Raw genomic sequence first — 17385 nt, 5'->3', positions numbered from 1 at the left:
CTACAGTTTTAATTGTCTGGATTATACCAAAGCCTGAACCAGAGACCCTGAAACGCATGAACTTTTGTAACCAATTTCCTAAAGACTTTCCCTAAATCGCTAATTTCACAGGCAATCAAAAATCTAATTCAGAGGGGGGAAAAAAAACCAAAACCAAACAAACAACTAAAAAAATACAAACAAAAGAAACCAACCCAAAACTGTTGAATTTAGGGCTTTCTGGATTTGTTGGGTTTGTGCGGAGGAGTGAGGAGAACAGATATTCACTGTGACATTTCCCTCACATCAAAAGACATAAGCGAAAATGACAAAATGCTATCGGATTACTTTGTTTTGACAAAAAAAGTGTTTGTGGTATCATAATTGATGGTAGTTGAAATGCCATGGGAATGTACGTTTGATAAAAAAAGCAGTCAGAAAGACAGACAACCACCAGAGGATGGAGTTCCAATGGGTTTCCAAGGCGTATGTTCCTTCTCCTTATCTCTCCCAGACAAATTTAACACTAAGTACATGTAAAGATGATTTTACAGAAAAAAAATAATTAAGACTGCCAAAATGATCACTCATACGTGAAGCACAAGAACTAAGGCCATATCCAAACTGGACTTCGTATAGCTAATGGGAATACCTACATTTGCAAGTGAAAGCAGAAGCTGACCATCAACATGGTCATTTCAGCTAACATGAAATAGTCAACTACTGAAAAGTTTTCTGAAGTATTTGGTAGAGTCTACACTAAGTCCTGGGGTAGGTAAACCATAGGTTTCATCCAGCATGAATGTTTGTGTGACTTACTGGCAGCTCCGCATGAGGCAGGAATACGGAAGAAAAACTGTTTTAAAGTACAGCTCCCTTGAGTTTGCTATGATTTTGAACTACATTCAGACTATTTTCCTGGCATGTAAGGAAGAGTAGCAAATAACTTGAAAAACTGCATTCAGCCTATGATTAATAATTTCTAGGTGGTGAGGGGAATATCCCTCCAGTTGGGACGATACGTGTCCTTTTTTGAGGTGTCTGGCTACGGTGGTGAAAGCGGTACACCCGGGCCAAGCAGTGAGATAACGTTTCACATAAAATGTACACACAAAAGGATGTGTAACACGTGCCTGACAAAACTTAAATATGAGCCTATTGCTTCTTCAAAAAGTTAAAGTCTAACACATCAGCATTCATCAGTGATGGGATCAAATGCTGCTTCGCAGAAGTTTAGTTTTGTGGTTCATTTCCAAGGCACTGTTTATTTTGAAAGGTACAGAGAATTATTTTTTTTTCAGTGTAAGGCACTGGGAATGCTCTAGGCTCTCGATTTGTCATTCACTCCTCTGAAATATGAGCAATTTGCCTTAAATCACTCCTTGGCGTACATTATCGTTTGGCTCCCTGACAAGTTAAAAGAAAAGGCTTAAATAATTAGGGCACCTTTCACAGACGGGGCAAAACGTTTGCTTGGCTGCAACGCACCGCTTGAAGAGACGCCTTGGGGCCCAGCCCAAGGGGTGAGGGTGTACCCGCAGCTCCCCGCACCTTCTCCACGCTGCCAAACCCGGGCCTGAGGCTGCAAGAGCGGGCACCCCTCACGGCGGGGCCGCGGGGCGCACGCCTCCCCACCCGCCGCCGCCCGCCGCCGTAGCCATGGCAACGCCGAAGGCGGCCGAGCCAGGCCGCGCCGGGCCAGGCGCAGCGCCTCGCCCCGCCCCGCCCCTCCCGCCCGCGGCGGGGGCCGAGCCGCTTGTTGCCGGCGGACCGAGCGCCGGCCTGCGCCGCGCCTTCGGGCCCGGTCGGAAGCATGGGGCTGAGGATGGAGAGCGGCAGCGGGCGGAGCCAAGGTGCGGGGGCTCGGTGGCGGCTCGGTGGCTGGGTGGGGAGAGCGGGAGCCGGCAGGGCGCTGCTGCCGCCTTGCCTACCCCGTAGCTACCGGGCGCGGGGGTGAAGGGCAGGCGCTGCCTCCCCCTTCCGCGCCGGCGTGCGGCGGAGGGCATGGCGGCGGCTGGGTACAGCGCCGCCCTGGGGCTGCGGGGACCGGTCGAGGCGCCGGGGTTCTTGCAGCCGGCGCTGAGGGGGCTCGGAGCTCGCTGCGCTCGCGCTCGGGTGCCCTCAGCTGTGCCGCCCTGTTTGCCACGCGTGCCCGGGCCGGGCTGCGAGGCAGCGCGGCTGCGGTGGTGGGAACGGCCGAGTGCCGGCGCTTGCCATCACTGGGCGAGGTTTGGCAGCTGGAGCTGTGAAAGGTCACAGATAAAACCCCCTGAAAGGTTATAATCCTCCGAGAAATGCGGCCTTCAGCTGCCCAGGTTACAGCCATCGTCACAAGCGTGCATAAGTATCTGGACAGATACAACATTATCGCTGCTACAGTGAATGTTACAGGCTGCCGCTCTCAGCGCTTCCTTTTTGAGGCCTTCTGTGCTTCTTGGAGTCAATTTATTTCTTCTCCAAAGATGCTATTTGTGAATTATAGTGCATTTTGCACTCTGTGTATAGCATCACTTACATGGCATTTAGATGTAGATCCAACTGTTCTGGTTTGGTGGGATTTGAAGGCAAGTGTACTTTTACTCAAAAGCTTTGAAGCTCTCATAAAGTGATTCCTTACGCAGATTTAACCATCTGTGGGCTACTGTTGTTCTCTGTTCCTATGAATAATCTTAGGGGCATTTGTAATTCATGATAAAACCAGGCATAAGCACACAAAAATGTTTGCATGAGCCAACTCTGGCTCTTGGAAAATGCTTCAAATATTTTTAGATCTGAACGGGAGTACATGCAGAATGTAAAACAATGGTAGGAATTACTCAGTGCTGCACTGTAATGTCAAAATCATAGGTAGCTGCCTAAGGTCAGATCCTTTGAGATAACGTTATGCTTTCATGTTGCATCTTGGTGTCAGTTCCAGTCTTCGTTGATAGTGATGGATGTCACTACAGTAGATACCTGTTATCAAAGAGGAGTTTGAACATTAATTCTAATACTATACAGAAATACGAAATTCAGAGCAAAAATTGGAATCTCGTGCATCCAGTTTTTATGTCCTGTGAAGTGTGATGGCAATTTTATTACAAATTTATCCTTTTTCTGATTATTCTTCCTTTGATTCTCAAAATATTTTTATAGACAGTCAGAAAACATGCTGTCTGTTGACCATAAAATGATAATATGTAGGATGCAAGATTTAAATTTCATCCAGGTTGCAGCAAGCTTTGCATGAATGACTCCTGTTAGCAAAAAAGTAAAAAAACAATTCAGAAGTAGGAAAGAATAAATGTGTCTGTTTCTACTTGGGAAGCAATTGCTTGTCTGCATAGGAGGTTATCATAACGTCGGAACTAGGTGAATGTACAGCCCAGTATCTAGTTTCACAGACATACAGGAACAACCCTTACAGATAACAGGGATTAGCCCAGGCAGAGATACTAATTCCTTACAATGAGCTAACCTAGAAGTATGGGTACCTGAGCAAACTTGGTAGAACAGCCATTGGATTGCTTGCAGACAGCAAGAAAGAGGCAAAACACATAATATTTGTGGTTTCTCTATAGGATGGTTGTATCTGCTCACTGCATATCCAGAATGTTAATGCAGAAGAGGTGGGATTTGATGTACTGGTGTACTCTTCAAAGTTTCTCGTTTAGACCTGGCCTCATCATTGTAAAGAAAGAAGCAAGATTTTATACTTGTTTTGTATCAGGGTTTCTCTTTTGTCTAGTCTAAAGAATACGTAATAAAAATAATTATTTTTTTGCATATATACATATATATTGTACCTATATATATACATACATAACTGTACTGGTTTCAGGTGTAACAGTTATTTTACTTTCGTGGTAGCTGGTGCAGTGCTGTGTTTTGGTTTTAGTCTAGGAACAGTGCTGACAGTATAGGATTTGCATGTAGGTCTTCTCAAAGTTCAAATAAGGCTGAGACTTTTTTCCTCAATAAAAATATTAAAGAATTAGACCTTTATGTTTTCCCCTAATTCCAGGTATAAACCTTAAAGTTATTTACTGCAGCAGTTTCAGGAATTGGTTCATATAGTAACAGATTTATAGTGTGACCTCAAATAATCTGAATACTGACGTTCTAAACCAGTTTGTTGTTTCAGTCCAGTCTTCTGCATTGGGCCATTTAAGTCCCACAGCCAGTGATTGCCACATACCTGAACAGCAATGAAATCATATACTTACTGATAATTGATGACACACATTTGTGTTGCTTTTATCTTAGAATGATGGGGAAGTCACCATTATTGGTGCACAGAGGCTGCTGTTAAGTTTAGGCAGTTTGCACAGGCTTCAGAGACTCTAAACCTAAATTTCAGTATTCCCATATTTAAAGACAGCACCATCTTATTTTAGACTCTTCCAGCATTGCAGGAAATCTGTGCACTAACCTGACTGTAGCTGGAAGGGTGTTAAAACACATCTGTGACTTCTGAGTTGTTTTGGTTTTGTTTTTTTTTTTTTCCTTTGTTCAAGTGGCAAATGGAGAAATACAAACAGGTTTTAAACTCAAGCACTGATTTGGTAATACTAATTTGTTTTAGAAGCTGAAGTTGCCTTTGACCAGCAAAGAAGCTGAAAAAGAATCTGTTTGTTTCTTCAAAGAAATGATGAAGAATGGGCATTTTGAGGTTGTATTTGAAACATAATAGTACATTTTAACTTATATTGGGAAATGTTAATCACCAACCTTAACTTCTTACCAAATTAAAACCTTAGTTCAGTGAATCCTTAAACCTATCTTTAATTAGACCAGTAGTCTATTAAGTGAGTTTTAGTCACTTAAGTAATCCCATTTCGGTTTAGCAAATAATTTAAATTTGTAATCTGACTTAAGTCCCATTTCATTGAAGATTTCTTGCATGCTTCAAGTGAAATATGTGCTAAAGGAAACAGGATTCAAATCATTAACCCTGCTAGCTATTTTGCTCCAGATTATACCTTGCAACTTTCCCTGGAGCACAGTGGATTGAGGTTTCTCTGCTCTCCACTCTGGGTGAGGCCATCTGTGCATTAGAGTTTTGCTAATGTATTTTCAGTTAGAGATACGAGAGGGTGGAAGTTAATAATGCAAACGGGGTGTTTGTGGAGCTTCCTTGTAGGCACAGATTATACTAACAAAGGAGGTGTTTGTTTTTTTTCAATACATACAGAAGAATCTAAATACAGTGTGTCATTTAGACATGTACATATATTTTATCTGTTGGTTGGTTTGACATTAGGTATTGAAACACCTTCAGTATGGATGTTCATGGGATGACATACTGTTGAGTTTCATGTAGCAGTAGAAGTCAAAACACATTTGTCTTGTAGGACATGCTTGTGAGCTAGTGTTCTAGTGCCCTTGACTAACAGCACCATTCCCACAGGAATTGTTACAGCACATGGTAGAGTATGCTCCTGGATTACCTTTTGCCATCTTGCACAGGCACAACTATTCAATGAACTCAGGTTAGTAACCTTTTAGGAAAGACATTTCTAAACTGTGATATGAATATTGATAGTTGTACACATATGATTTAAAAGTAACATATGGTCACTTCTGGAACACTGTCACACACCCTTCTAGAAAATAGGAAACTGCTGGTGCCAGTGCTATATCTAGAGGTGTTGCCCAAGCAAATGATGATGGGTCTTACTAAAGTTCATTTGCTTCTGCCTGCAATTTGGATCACAGAATGTGCTGCTGACACACACAGTCGTTTCTTTCTGCTTTTGAAGTATGAATAGAGCAGTAACCTGCATCTGAAACTTCCCTAACTGGTCATGTGAAACCTGTAGCTAGGAAAATTGTAACAAATATTTTTAAGGCTACTGTACACTACTATTTCATTAGAGTCCTTAAATTTATCAGAGGAGGCTTTGACTCTTGAACTATAATATTGGTTGCATGGTTTAAATTTATGCAGAATACTATTAGAATGTTAGTTGTAAAGCAGTGAGAGACCTGACTCTTAGGCATTAGGGATGGGCGTAAAGAAGAGCTTTGGTGTAATCCAGCATAGTAAGTGTATAAATAGTGCACATCTAATTAATGGCTTAGAAGATTATGGATGGTGCATATGTCAAGGAATGATATATTGTATCATTGTATTTTGCCTCTGACACAAATGATCCCATGCAAAATTCAGATGGGATATTAGGGATGTTATTTCAAAATTAGGGTATCATAGTTTCTTGGGGCTTTGTTCATCAAGTTTCGCTTCAGAAAATTTAGAAAATAATGGCTGAATTTTTCCTCTGGCGGATCCAGCCATTTCTTAAAAAATCTTATATGTGATTCTGTTAAAGCTGGCTTCACATCTAAGACTTTATACTCAGAATTGATAGGAGTTCTGGTATCACTGGAAACCGATATGAGTCCAGGTGGCTTCTGTTTTGCTTGTATGAACTGGAAAAAAATACAAGTGTGACTACAAAGTGCTCAGTTTTGCCCCACTGTAACTCAAATAAAATGGAATACTATCAGCATTCAGTAACCAGCTCAGTCTAAAGCCATGTGGAAGGTCTCTTGTGATTGTGATGCAGAAAAGCAGTGGGAACGTGCCACGTTTCAACATGTTTTCCTAAAGAAGGAGTCTGTGGGTGAGTCACTGTTCTCTGTTGGCTTTCTCCTCTTTCCATTATTGGAAAGTTGGCATCTCTTAGCCAGCTTCACCTATTTGTGACTAAGAAGTAGCACTCTTAGTGGTACAAATGTCAGTGGCTGGGTAGGAGAAAACTCAAGGAATTTATACACATTTTTTGAGAGAGAGTCATTCTGTTCTGTGTTTGTTCCCAGATATGCAACTAGAGGATAAGAACTAGTCAGCCAAGGATAAGCAACCAGAGAAGCTTAAATTAGATGACCAATTATAGCACCTATAGCACCTCTTCAGCCACTGCTGAGCAAGTAGGGGATGTTGAGGATGACTGCAGGTAAGGAAAAGGCAGCAAACTGGGGAAATTGAAAGGAGTTTAGGGGGTATGGTAGAATGATGTAAACCACACTGATGGGAAGGCAGACCTGTCCTGGGTTCAGCAGTAGCAGTCATTTTTTCTCCTCCTTAGTAGCTGGTGCACTGCTGTGTTTTTGACTTTTGGCCTGGGAACAGCGCTGATAACACCGATGTTTTTAGTTACTGCTCAAATGTTTAGTCTGACCAAGGACTTTCTGTGTCTCATGCTCTGCCAGGGAGGAGGGGAAGCTGGGAGGAAGCAGAGACAGGATACCTGACCCAAACTAGCCAAAGAGGTATTCCATACCACAGCACGTCATGCCCAGGATGTAGAACTGGGGTCAGTTACCTGGAAGGGCTAGATCACTGCTGGGTCGGGCTGGGTATCGGTTGGTGGGTGGTACTGTATTCTCTTTCCTTGTTATTTCCTTTATCATTATTATTAGTGGTGGTAGCAGTAGTGATTTGTGTTATACCTTAGTTACTGGACTGTTCTTATCTCAACCCGTGGGAGTTACCATCTTTTGATTCTCCTCCCCATCCCTCTGGGAGCGGGGGGATGAAAGGTGGGGGGAGTGAGCGAGTGACTGCATGGCTGACTTGCCGACAGGGTTTAAACCACGACAGTTCTCTTTTGGTGCCCAGCATGGGGCTCGAAGGGTTGAAATAACGACAGATCTAACTGGAGCGTGTCTAATCGTATTTGTGATAAGCATTCATTGTTTTGGATTAATAGTCACTCGTCACAATGCTGATTAATTGGCTCTCAAAGTTGTTCTTGATCCCACAGTTTCAGTGTGTTGTACCATACTTACAGCTGGTATTTGCTGTGTTAGTGTTTATCAGATGGGGGGCTTGGGCTAAGGTTCTTGTTTCACTGTACTTTATGGCAATGACTTGTAATACGGGTGGGCTCCGGCAGCAGGCTGGGATGGACGTGGCCGTGGACTTGTACCCGGCCGTCCCGCTGCGCTTCACCGTCCTGGCCCTCCTCCTCGCCTCTGTCTTCGTGAAGCTGCGGGGAGCCGAGGGGGAGCAGCCCCAGGAGCCGGCTGCTGCCGAAGCAGTCTGGGAGAGCTGCCCCAGGGACCAAGCGGCGGCGGGAGCGGCGCCGGGGCCGGGAGAGGGCGTCTGCCGGTGGAGGAGGTCGGGGCATTCGAGGAGGGGAAGGAGGCGTCTGCCGAGCAGCGGGAGGAGGCGTCGGAGGAGCCGAGCCCCGCGGCTGAGCTCAGCCCCGCGGCGGCCGAGAGCATCCCCCGGCAGCCTCCCGCCGAGCCCCGCGAGCCCAAGCCCCAGGAGGATGCGGAGAGCAAGATACCAAATTTGGCAGCCTCAGCTGGGTCCGGCCTCGGGCACCCGGGACTAGTGGAGGATGCAGGACCCTACGCAGCATGTCCCAGCAAGGCAGAGGACAAAGATCTGGACTCAGGAAAAGGGAAGCTGGTGGTGAGAGAGCCGGCAAACACAGCAGCTACACCAGCCCCAGTGACAAGTACAGCAGCATCATTTGGGAGTTCTGAAGGTTTTGAATGGCCTGTGGGTACCCTTGGGACCTGCCTGCTGATTGTTATGGGGATCAGCATGTTGGCACACATACAGAGTGTTGTTTTACCCACGACCATTTTGTCTGATCTCAAAAGTTAAGCTGAGTTGGGTTTGGGTCTTGTCTAGGGCTAGATGACGATATAGGAGGACCAAGAGATATTCCCCAAGGCTGGACAGTCATGAGTGGCAGGGTGTGTGGCACAGTATGGGCGAGTATCTAGCTCACTGGGACCCTCCAGTGCTTTGAAAGCATCAGAGATGAAAGGCAGCTGTATGGAGTCCCAACAACAAGTTGCAAAAACTGCTGAAGGGAAGGGTGAATTATTTTGAGCCTGGTGGGCCCATGACACTTCAGGCTATCAGGGCAGAGATGCAACATAGAGATGGACTCATGATCGAGGGGTGGGCTTAACAATGGACACTATTGCCCAGGTTATTCACGAGTGTGAACACTGCACACAGCCTCTCCTGCTCTGAAAGTCTGTTACAAGAGATGGAGCCCGACGTCATGGACAGGATGGACTCAGCAGCTTTATAGGGATTGGTCCATGTACTAAGGAATGATCTCTCTCTCTTGCTCGCTGTGTGAGTGTGTGTGTATACATATATATATATATGAGAGTGATAGTATATTGAAAATGTGAGATCTGAGCATGACGTGAATGGTATGGAATAAGGGGTGGGTACTGTCCTGGGTTCAGCAGTAGCAGTCATTTTTTCTTCTTCTTAGTAGCTGGTGCACTGCTGTGTTTTTGACTTTCGGCCTGGGAACAGCGCTGATAACACCAATCTTTTTAGTTACTGCTCAAATGTTTAGTCTGACCAAGGACTTTCTGAGTCTCATGCTCTGCCAGGGAGAAGGAGAAGCCAGGAGGAAGCAGAGACAGGACACCTGACCCAAACTTACCAAAGAGGTTTTCCATACCACAGCATGTCATGCCCAGGATGTAGAACTGGGGTCAGTTACCTGAAAGGGCTAGATCACTGCTGGGTCGGGCTGGGTATCAGTTGGCAGGTGTTATTGTATTCTCTTCCCTTGTTATTTCCTTTTATCAATATTACCATTGGTGGTAGCAGTAGTGGTTTGTGTTATACCTTGGTTACTGGACTGTTCTTATCTCAACCCGTGGGAGTTACATTCTTTTGATTCTCCTCCCCATCCCTCTGGGAGCAGGGGGATGAAAGGTGGGGGGGAGTGAGCGTGGACTGTGTAGCTGACTTGCTGACAGGGTTTGAACCAGGACAAGGCCTTAGACCACTAATGAAGCGTCCTCTTACTCTTTTTTTTTTTTACTTTTTTTAAAGTATATAATCCTGTTAATAGAAAAAATAGTTGAAAATAGAAAAATTAGTTTCTTATTTAAACAAATTAACTTTAAACCCAGTATGGATTTTTGTGACCAGGTTAATCTCTTAATGTACTTTGAGATAGCAGCATTTACGGTGTCTGTTTGTGTTGAATTCATATGCACAACCATTTCTGTAGCATAAAGAGTTAATGGTTACTTTGATTTAAAACTTACTGTAGTACAAAGAGAGAGAAAGTTATATTTCAGGTCCTAATTTCATTCTTTTAATTATGACCTTTTCAGATATGTTAAATCAGATGTTTGAAGGAAGTTCCATCACTACTAAGTCATTTAGGATTTCACAGAGAGTATTTAAACCACTTCAGTTTGTTCCTCAGCATGTGTACAGCATTAATGCTGTAGAGTATTATTAGTGTGTACAGAGTTAGAAGAGTGAACTTGTGGGTTGAGTGTCCTTATCAGCCTCAGGAAGATCAAATCCCCACATCTCATGCAAATGATGCAGTTCTTGTCCATTAGAGACAGAGGAGCTTCCTGTATTTCCAGCTGAGAAGAGGTCACTGTGCAACCAGGAATGCAAGAGTCCTAGAGCCACCAAAAAAACCTTTGCACAAAAGGTCTGATGCCTTGGTGCAGTGATGAACATACTTCTCTGGAACAGCTGGGGAGACCTGAGGTCTGGATCCACCTACGGCTGAGAGTTGTTTGAACCCAAGCTAAGGTTTAGGAGCTGCTCTTTGGAAAATACAGTGTTCATACTTCTCTACACAGTTAAGTGGATGTTTGTGGCTTGCAGTGCTGGATTTACTATATCTAATATTCTAATTAAGGTCCCTGTGGTTTTTTGTGGATTATCTTTTAAGTAACAAGTCTTTGTGGGTAAGGATAGGCTGATTGTTTTATTTTCAGTATTTTTTATTTGCTATGTCTGAAGTACAGGTTTGTTACAAAAATATTAAATCTAATACTTGTGTTTAAAATCCTTCCTATGAGAAGGTTTTAATGAAAGACTGGGCTTCTTTCCAGCACATATTTATGTTTCGTATCTGAAATGGTTTTGTAGAAAAATAATAAATAATAAATCCTGCATAGCCACTAACAACCAGGAAACAAAGTAACAATAGAAACCACCAATTTCCTCATTTTTAAGGCTGTAAAATAAGAAATAAAGATAGAATGCATTTGAAATGAAAAAAAAAAAAAAAAAAACAGTCCACTTACATCTATGAGGACATCTGTGCTTACATCACATAGTTATATGGATAGTATATCAAAGACAGGAGTCCATTATACATCTGAGTTTCTGAGGCTTAAATCTCAAAGAATGGTTTCTTTAAAGAAATTAAATTATCTTGAAGAGTTTCCAGTCCGGTTCTGGTAATATATTTACATAAACCTTCAATTTGTGACAGGAAGTTTTATTCTAAGACATAGAAAGTGTGCATTTTAATTAGGAAACCTGATTATTGCAAAAGCTGCTATAGCATTGTGTGTACTTCAACCTGTTAAGTCCAGTTGAGACAAGTGCTCCTATTCCCAAATAATTTATTACTTAAGAACCATCAAAATCGGCAGAAAATTTTTCACTGAAAAAAAATCTCACTTGCGGTCATGGTTTTGAAAAAAAGAGGCGAAGTAACCAAAATGCACACTGCTTTCACTGTGCTCAGAGTCCTAAATCAATACAGCTTCCATCACTGGATCACTCCCCCCCCACCCGCAGCCTGATGAATTGTAAAGGACAAAACCAGTAGACTAGTTTTTGATGGAGTTTATCCGTGTGCCATCTGCTGGTGATGCAAAGTGAGTGACCATTTCGAAATCTTTCTTCTATACTGCTGAACAGACACATCTCCAGCTGGAGACAGTAAACACAACAGGTTTCTTGGCATCTCTGATCACCTTTAACTCAGGGCAGAGTCATTTAGATTACCTGAATCAACTGTAGTTATAACAATCTCTCTACTTTTTTAAGATGCCCACGCTTACCTTTCTATGCTTCTTTCACATAAAAAGGAGACAGAGGGGGCGTTGTAAGCATTTAGCTAAGTGTCATATGTGTCTCCTTCTGGAATTATAACCTAGCTCTGACATATAGAAAATACTGGAATATTTAGACGTGACTGAAACCCCTCTGATTCTCAGGTGTCTGCTATAATCTAGATTTCTGGCATATATGTGAGGGTTTTTTTTTATCATTAGGACAAACATGTATCAGCTGAAATTTTATAATCTAACATTCAAGTCCTCCCAGAGATTTGTACTCTTTAAGCACATTGTAACTTCAGGAGCTTATGGGTTTCAGGGTGGATATCCAGCTAGACGGTGAATACCACTTGTATGTAATAGTGTATGGTAGAGAAAGATAATACCTAAACAATAAAGAAAGCCTTTATTGGCAAAGGTTTGTGGTTGTTATGGAGACAGTCATTCTAAATCTAATAAATTTTTGCTGTATGCTTGGAAATTTAATATATTTGAAAATAATTTAGGATTGTTTGCTCATGTTTCTGTTTAAATCACAAATAGAGATTAGGAAGAATTGAATCACAAGGAGAATTTAAAATGAGCCATTTGAAATTGATACAGATGAACAGGAATGTTGTCATTTGGCTTTAAAGAAAACAGTATAAAGGTAAAACAGTTGCAGGATAGGGTTGAAATAATATGCAGTAGCATTTTCTTCCCCCCCCCCCTTTTTTTTTTTTTGTTTTCATGCCCCTTTCCTACTGCTGATCTGGCAACTTCACAGCAAAGAGTAGAGGGAGCACTATTTTTGCAGGCACTGCTTCTAATACTGTAAAGCCACAGAAGCCTGTACTGTATAAAGGCCACATACTAGTTAAAAATTGCCCTGGTATTTGTTGTGCTTTGTAAGAACAAGGATTGAGTTTATTGATCCAGATTTAGCATCATTTCACAACAGGGTCCCAAGAAAATACTGCACAAATTTCCACATATGCTAATGACTTTCATTTTACTTACTTCGTTAAATGCTTTTTGTCACTTCCCAAACTATTTCTAGTTACTTGAAATTTAGTACAGTATGTCTTTTTATATATCTAAGGCCCTTAGAAATTATATTAAAATATTGTTAATGATTTGTTTTGCTGCAATCTACTAATTAATAGTCAGACACCATGTTAACCATCTTGTGTGACACACTGTTGCACTTAAAATAGAGCAGTAGTACTCCAGCAGTCTTTATAAAACAGTTGGAAATGGAAAAAAGCCCCTGGAAACCCAGGTGCTGGGCATGCAGGACGTAAGAAGCCATGACAGGTGGGCTTAAGGGGCTTTTAACGTGTGGCATGGCTTTCAGCATGGCTTCTGCAACCCCCAGTGAGTTTGTAATTGTATCTGCCTTTGTCAACCCAACTGAAGACCACATAGAAGAGATGCCCACTCATCTTGGGTAGTCCTGTATGCTGCTTCATCTGGTGAAGAGTGGAAAGCTGGAGGTGACCAGTAAGTGTACAGCAGTGGAGTTCCTGCCCCAGAGCTGTAAGTGCCTCCAAGTGCTAGGAAACAGCTGGCAGTTGCAGACATTTGAACTGACAGATGAGAAGTGGGGTGGGAATGTGAAGACCATATGGCCTTGATAGTAATAACAAATATGTAGAAAGAAATTGGTTGTGTGGGTTTAGACTTGTTGTTAAGTAAATGTGGTATGTGTTTCTTTGTTAAAGAAACCTTGTTTGTTTTGCTTTGCATTTTGGGTGTGTTGGGTTCCTTAAATGAATGTTTTACATACATTAGTATTTGTAGTAATAGTATATCTCCTGTTCAGATTTGTTCTAAATGTGTTGCAGCTACTTAATTAGTTCATGTGCAGATCTTTAAATCACAGGTTGCATAACAGACAGTGAGTGTGCATTGGCAGTACAGTATTGTTTCTGAGAAGGAGTTGCAAAGCTTTTAATTCAAATTCTGTCATTTTTCATACCAGCTTGTTAAGTTCTGTCAGCATCTGCACTTGCCTGTAGAGTTCTCAGTCTGTCAAGCTGCCCCAAGATCAAATGGCAAACCAGATTTTTTAAATTGTATATTCTCATTGATAGGATGAATTTTTACATGAACATAATTCAGTCTATTAAACTTACACTTTAGTATAATGCTTACCACATTCATTGTCTACATGCAGGATATTTTTTTCACATTAATCATTTGACATAATGATAAAATTTGATCAATAGAACTTTAAAACAAATTGAAGGATAGTGTAGGTAAGAAACTGTGGCCATGTCTCTGCTCAGTTGAATGACCAGTGTAAAGTTCAGACTGAAATGATGCTTAACGCCCTAAAACACTACTATTGTACCTTGGTGGTTAGATTAAATTACTTAACTACATTGTTGTATTTCAGTAATATCTTCATATTTAAATAAGCTCTTTTTCCTTTATGAGAAAGAGCCAATACAGCTGTTTGTGAGTTCTTTGTAGAAAGACTCTACTTTTTTTTTTTGTCTGTAAAAATACATGTTCGTTCTCTTACTGACTTTTGGTTTTTGTTTGACACTGTTAAAGCCAATGAATACCCAGCTCTTACCATTCCTAGATGTGGTCCAGCAAGTCCGTTTAAAGGACAACTCAGTACTAAAAGTAATGGTAAGTAACTTGTGCTTTCATCAGAAGGTTGGTTCCTTTATGTGAATTCATTGATTTTATGATTACAATGTTTTTGTAATTAAAACTTTTGCACTGAGCTTAATTGGTGATGTTAAATAGTACTTACATTTAGTAAGCATTACTGAAATACGTTTGAGGAGTAATTTTTATCTTGACTGTATTGCTAGCTACAAATAGCAAGATAAGCAAATATATAACAGTGTCACATCTGTATTAGCTGGAGTATGTGTATGGTTGCTGCATTAAAGAACCTTTGAGGTTAAACATTTTCTTTTACAGTGAGTAGTTTATGTGGACTAATTTCTGTGCCATACTGCCACCCTAGGCACCTTTTGCAAAACAGCATAGAACGGAGAAGCAGGAAATTTCCATGCTGATGTTTTCATAGTCCAATTTCAGCCACTTCTGTAGCTATTTATTGAGTTAATGTCTGACTGGGGGTGGGGAGGGGAAGCAGACAGGATTATTTCATATGACGGCAACTGGTAAAGAAAAATTACTACAATTGAGCAAAGAATTTAAGCACACAGTAATTTAACTTTGTGACTTTGAATTGCAGTTAATAACTGTTTAAGATCTTAGTACTCTTGTGCCTGCTTTTATAATGTTCAAATATATTTAACCTTACAGCTTTCTGCATCGACTCTTCTCAAAGTCTAACTAATCAATACCTGATCAGAGACCACATGGTGTTTCATTATAACAAAATCCTTTCGGCCAAAGGTAAAAATGTGCACATATGAATGAACCTTCTACTCACAGATTTAGCTTATTCTCCCAGAATGAGCTCATATTAAGAGGGAATGAATTGATTTGTAGGAAGTGTCATTTTCTTTATGTTTCTTACTCAAAGTGATGTCAGCAAGGAGATATGGTGGCTACTTAGTAGCTAGAATTGATATTGAAGTTTTGTAGTTTGGAAGTTTGTTATGAAAGATACTACTAAATTTTAGGGCATTTTGTGCTGTATTTGCTTCATTCTGCTTTTGATGAAAGAATGAATTATGAAATATGCCGAACTGAAAATCATGGAGATAGTGACAACAGCAGACATACAGAATTTATTTTAGAAATGAAGGCAGAACATTTCTAGTTAAACTCGGACACTTATGTGTCTTTTTACTGGTTTTTTTTGTTTAAAAAATATTCATTAACTTTTTTGTAGATACTGCAGTCAATGTTATTGTTGAGTTTTAAGGCTTTTGAAAATTGCCCTGTATGTTTACACATGAGAAAATCATGTTGCTACTCTGTTTTCTTAAGCATTAAAAATGCATGGGTTTTTTTTTCACGTTTTTTAATGTTAGAAAGTACCTGTGTTTACCAAAAGACAAATATGAAATCTGGAGCCTATTAAACTTGTACATGTTTGTATGTTTCTTAATTATGGTGAGATCCTGAACAAAATTTTTTCAGATTTAGAAATGTGTGATTACTCCACTATGAACTGACAATATCCTGTTGTCAGCACTACAATTGAAAACAAACTGCATTACAGCCAAAGTTACTTTTTTAAGGTCATATAAGGAGTCTGAAGTACTGTTTAAAAAGTTAATATCATGCACAAAGTTCAGAAGATCTGTAAATAGTTGTTAGTTTTGTTTACAGTTCGCAGCCTATTTTCATTCTTCATGGCATAAACTTGTTGTAGGGTTCCCAGTCCTAGACATTAAATGCTACAACTTTTGGCAGGATGTCCTGAGTATTTAAATTAAATGCCTGCTTTCAAGGGAGGTACACTGGGGCTTCAGATTCTGCCAGAGTCCATGCTCAAAAATATACTGTTATCTCTCTACCATGTAGCATCCTTAGTATCCTCAGATGTGAAATTAAATGCCATCAGCACAAAATTTGTAAGGAATCTTCCTTTAAGTGATGATTCTTTCTTTGAGTATTTATTTACTTTAACACCCTTATCTCAAAAATTCTCTGACTGTATTAATATCAACCTAATATTTTAAATACACAGTAAATAGCATGTTTTAAAATAGAGAAGAATTGCTGTGTTCTAACTAAAGTAGTCTTTCCTCTATGTTAATTACTGGCTACTTTTTTCTAGCCATCACAAATACTAAGTAAATTTTGACTCACTCCCATTTGGTTTTTTTCTTATTTTCAGCAGCTGTAGACTGTTCAGTGCCCAAAAGTAGGTTGTCCAGCATCAAATGTAAGTATTTGTGTTACATTAATTCTGCAAAAGCTTCTGTAAAACTAACTTAATAGAACAAAAGAGACAGAGGAATAGAAATATAACAATAGAATATAACCCTTAACAAATATATATTTATATATATATATATTAATTTCAAAATATGTAAGTATACAGCATTCATACATCTGCTTGTTTCTTCAGCTTTTTTGCATCCTGCTCCAGGTATTTGTAAGAACTGCAGTGAATGTAATGCTCATGAGATGGACCTGGTCTCTCAGTGATGTGCTTGAGATCATGGTTAATGTTGCTAAGGACCCATGTGCAGCTAATGGAGCATATAAGGAGAATGTCACCATTTTCTCTTTTCTTGTGATGTAAGATTGAACTTTGAAGAAGAGAGCTTACAAGTGCAAGGTCAAGAGGAATTTTGAGAATGTGGGCTCCTGGGAGCTAGGACTGAAACTTCTTGCTCTATTTTGCAGTTACAAGCTCCAGAGCCTGGATTAAACTGCAGTTACTTTTTCTGCAAGTTGTCTCATTTCTTAACACTGTTTAAAAAGATCAGTACTGTCGCCTTACTTCATAGACCAATACTTTCAAATCACTGGTTTATGGAATACTAAATGAAGTGTATTAGTCAAAGGGGTAAATAGCAGCTGTTTGTTAACATAACAAAAGTATATTTCTGTGATCTGTCGGTCATTTTCTCTAATGCAATATTTAGTTACAACTGCTGAATTACTGGAGAAAAACCAGCTATTCTCTTAGGATAGGAAGATAAACCTGAGGACAGAATTCTTTGTTGTTAGTCT

General features: G+C 40.7%; 1 protein-coding gene across 5 annotated transcripts in view; it reads left to right on the top strand.

Moving 5' to 3' along the window:
• Nucleotides 1-1715: 1715 nt before the first annotated feature.
• Nucleotides 1716-17385, top strand: part of SPATA7 (spermatogenesis associated 7) — a 43003-nt gene continuing 27333 nt past the window's right edge. Inside the window, exons 1-6 of one of the 5 annotated variants that reach the window (XM_065685881.1) lie at nt 1747-1832; nt 4544-4630; nt 5369-5450; nt 14320-14400; nt 15052-15144; nt 16541-16588. In XM_065685881.1, coding sequence (XP_065541953.1) covers nt 4607-4630; nt 5369-5450; nt 14320-14400; nt 15052-15144; nt 16541-16588 — 328 coding nt within the window. In that variant the 5' untranslated portion in view covers nt 1747-1832; nt 4544-4606. Of the gene's footprint in view, nt 1833-4543; nt 4631-5366; nt 5451-6780; nt 6918-13176; nt 13297-14319; nt 14401-15051; nt 15145-16540; nt 16589-17385 lie in introns of those variants that run through there. The other 4 variants (XM_065685884.1, XM_065685885.1, XM_065685882.1 and 1 more) reach the window with 4 other exon arrangements.

This window comes from Lathamus discolor, chromosome 6 (genome assembly GCF_037157495.1).
Source record: "Lathamus discolor isolate bLatDis1 chromosome 6, bLatDis1.hap1, whole genome shotgun sequence".
Classification (NCBI taxonomy): domain Eukaryota; kingdom Metazoa; phylum Chordata; class Aves; order Psittaciformes; family Psittacidae; genus Lathamus; species Lathamus discolor.
The sequence above is the reverse complement of the archived record's forward strand: the minus strand, read 5'-3'. Positions and strand labels throughout refer to the sequence as shown.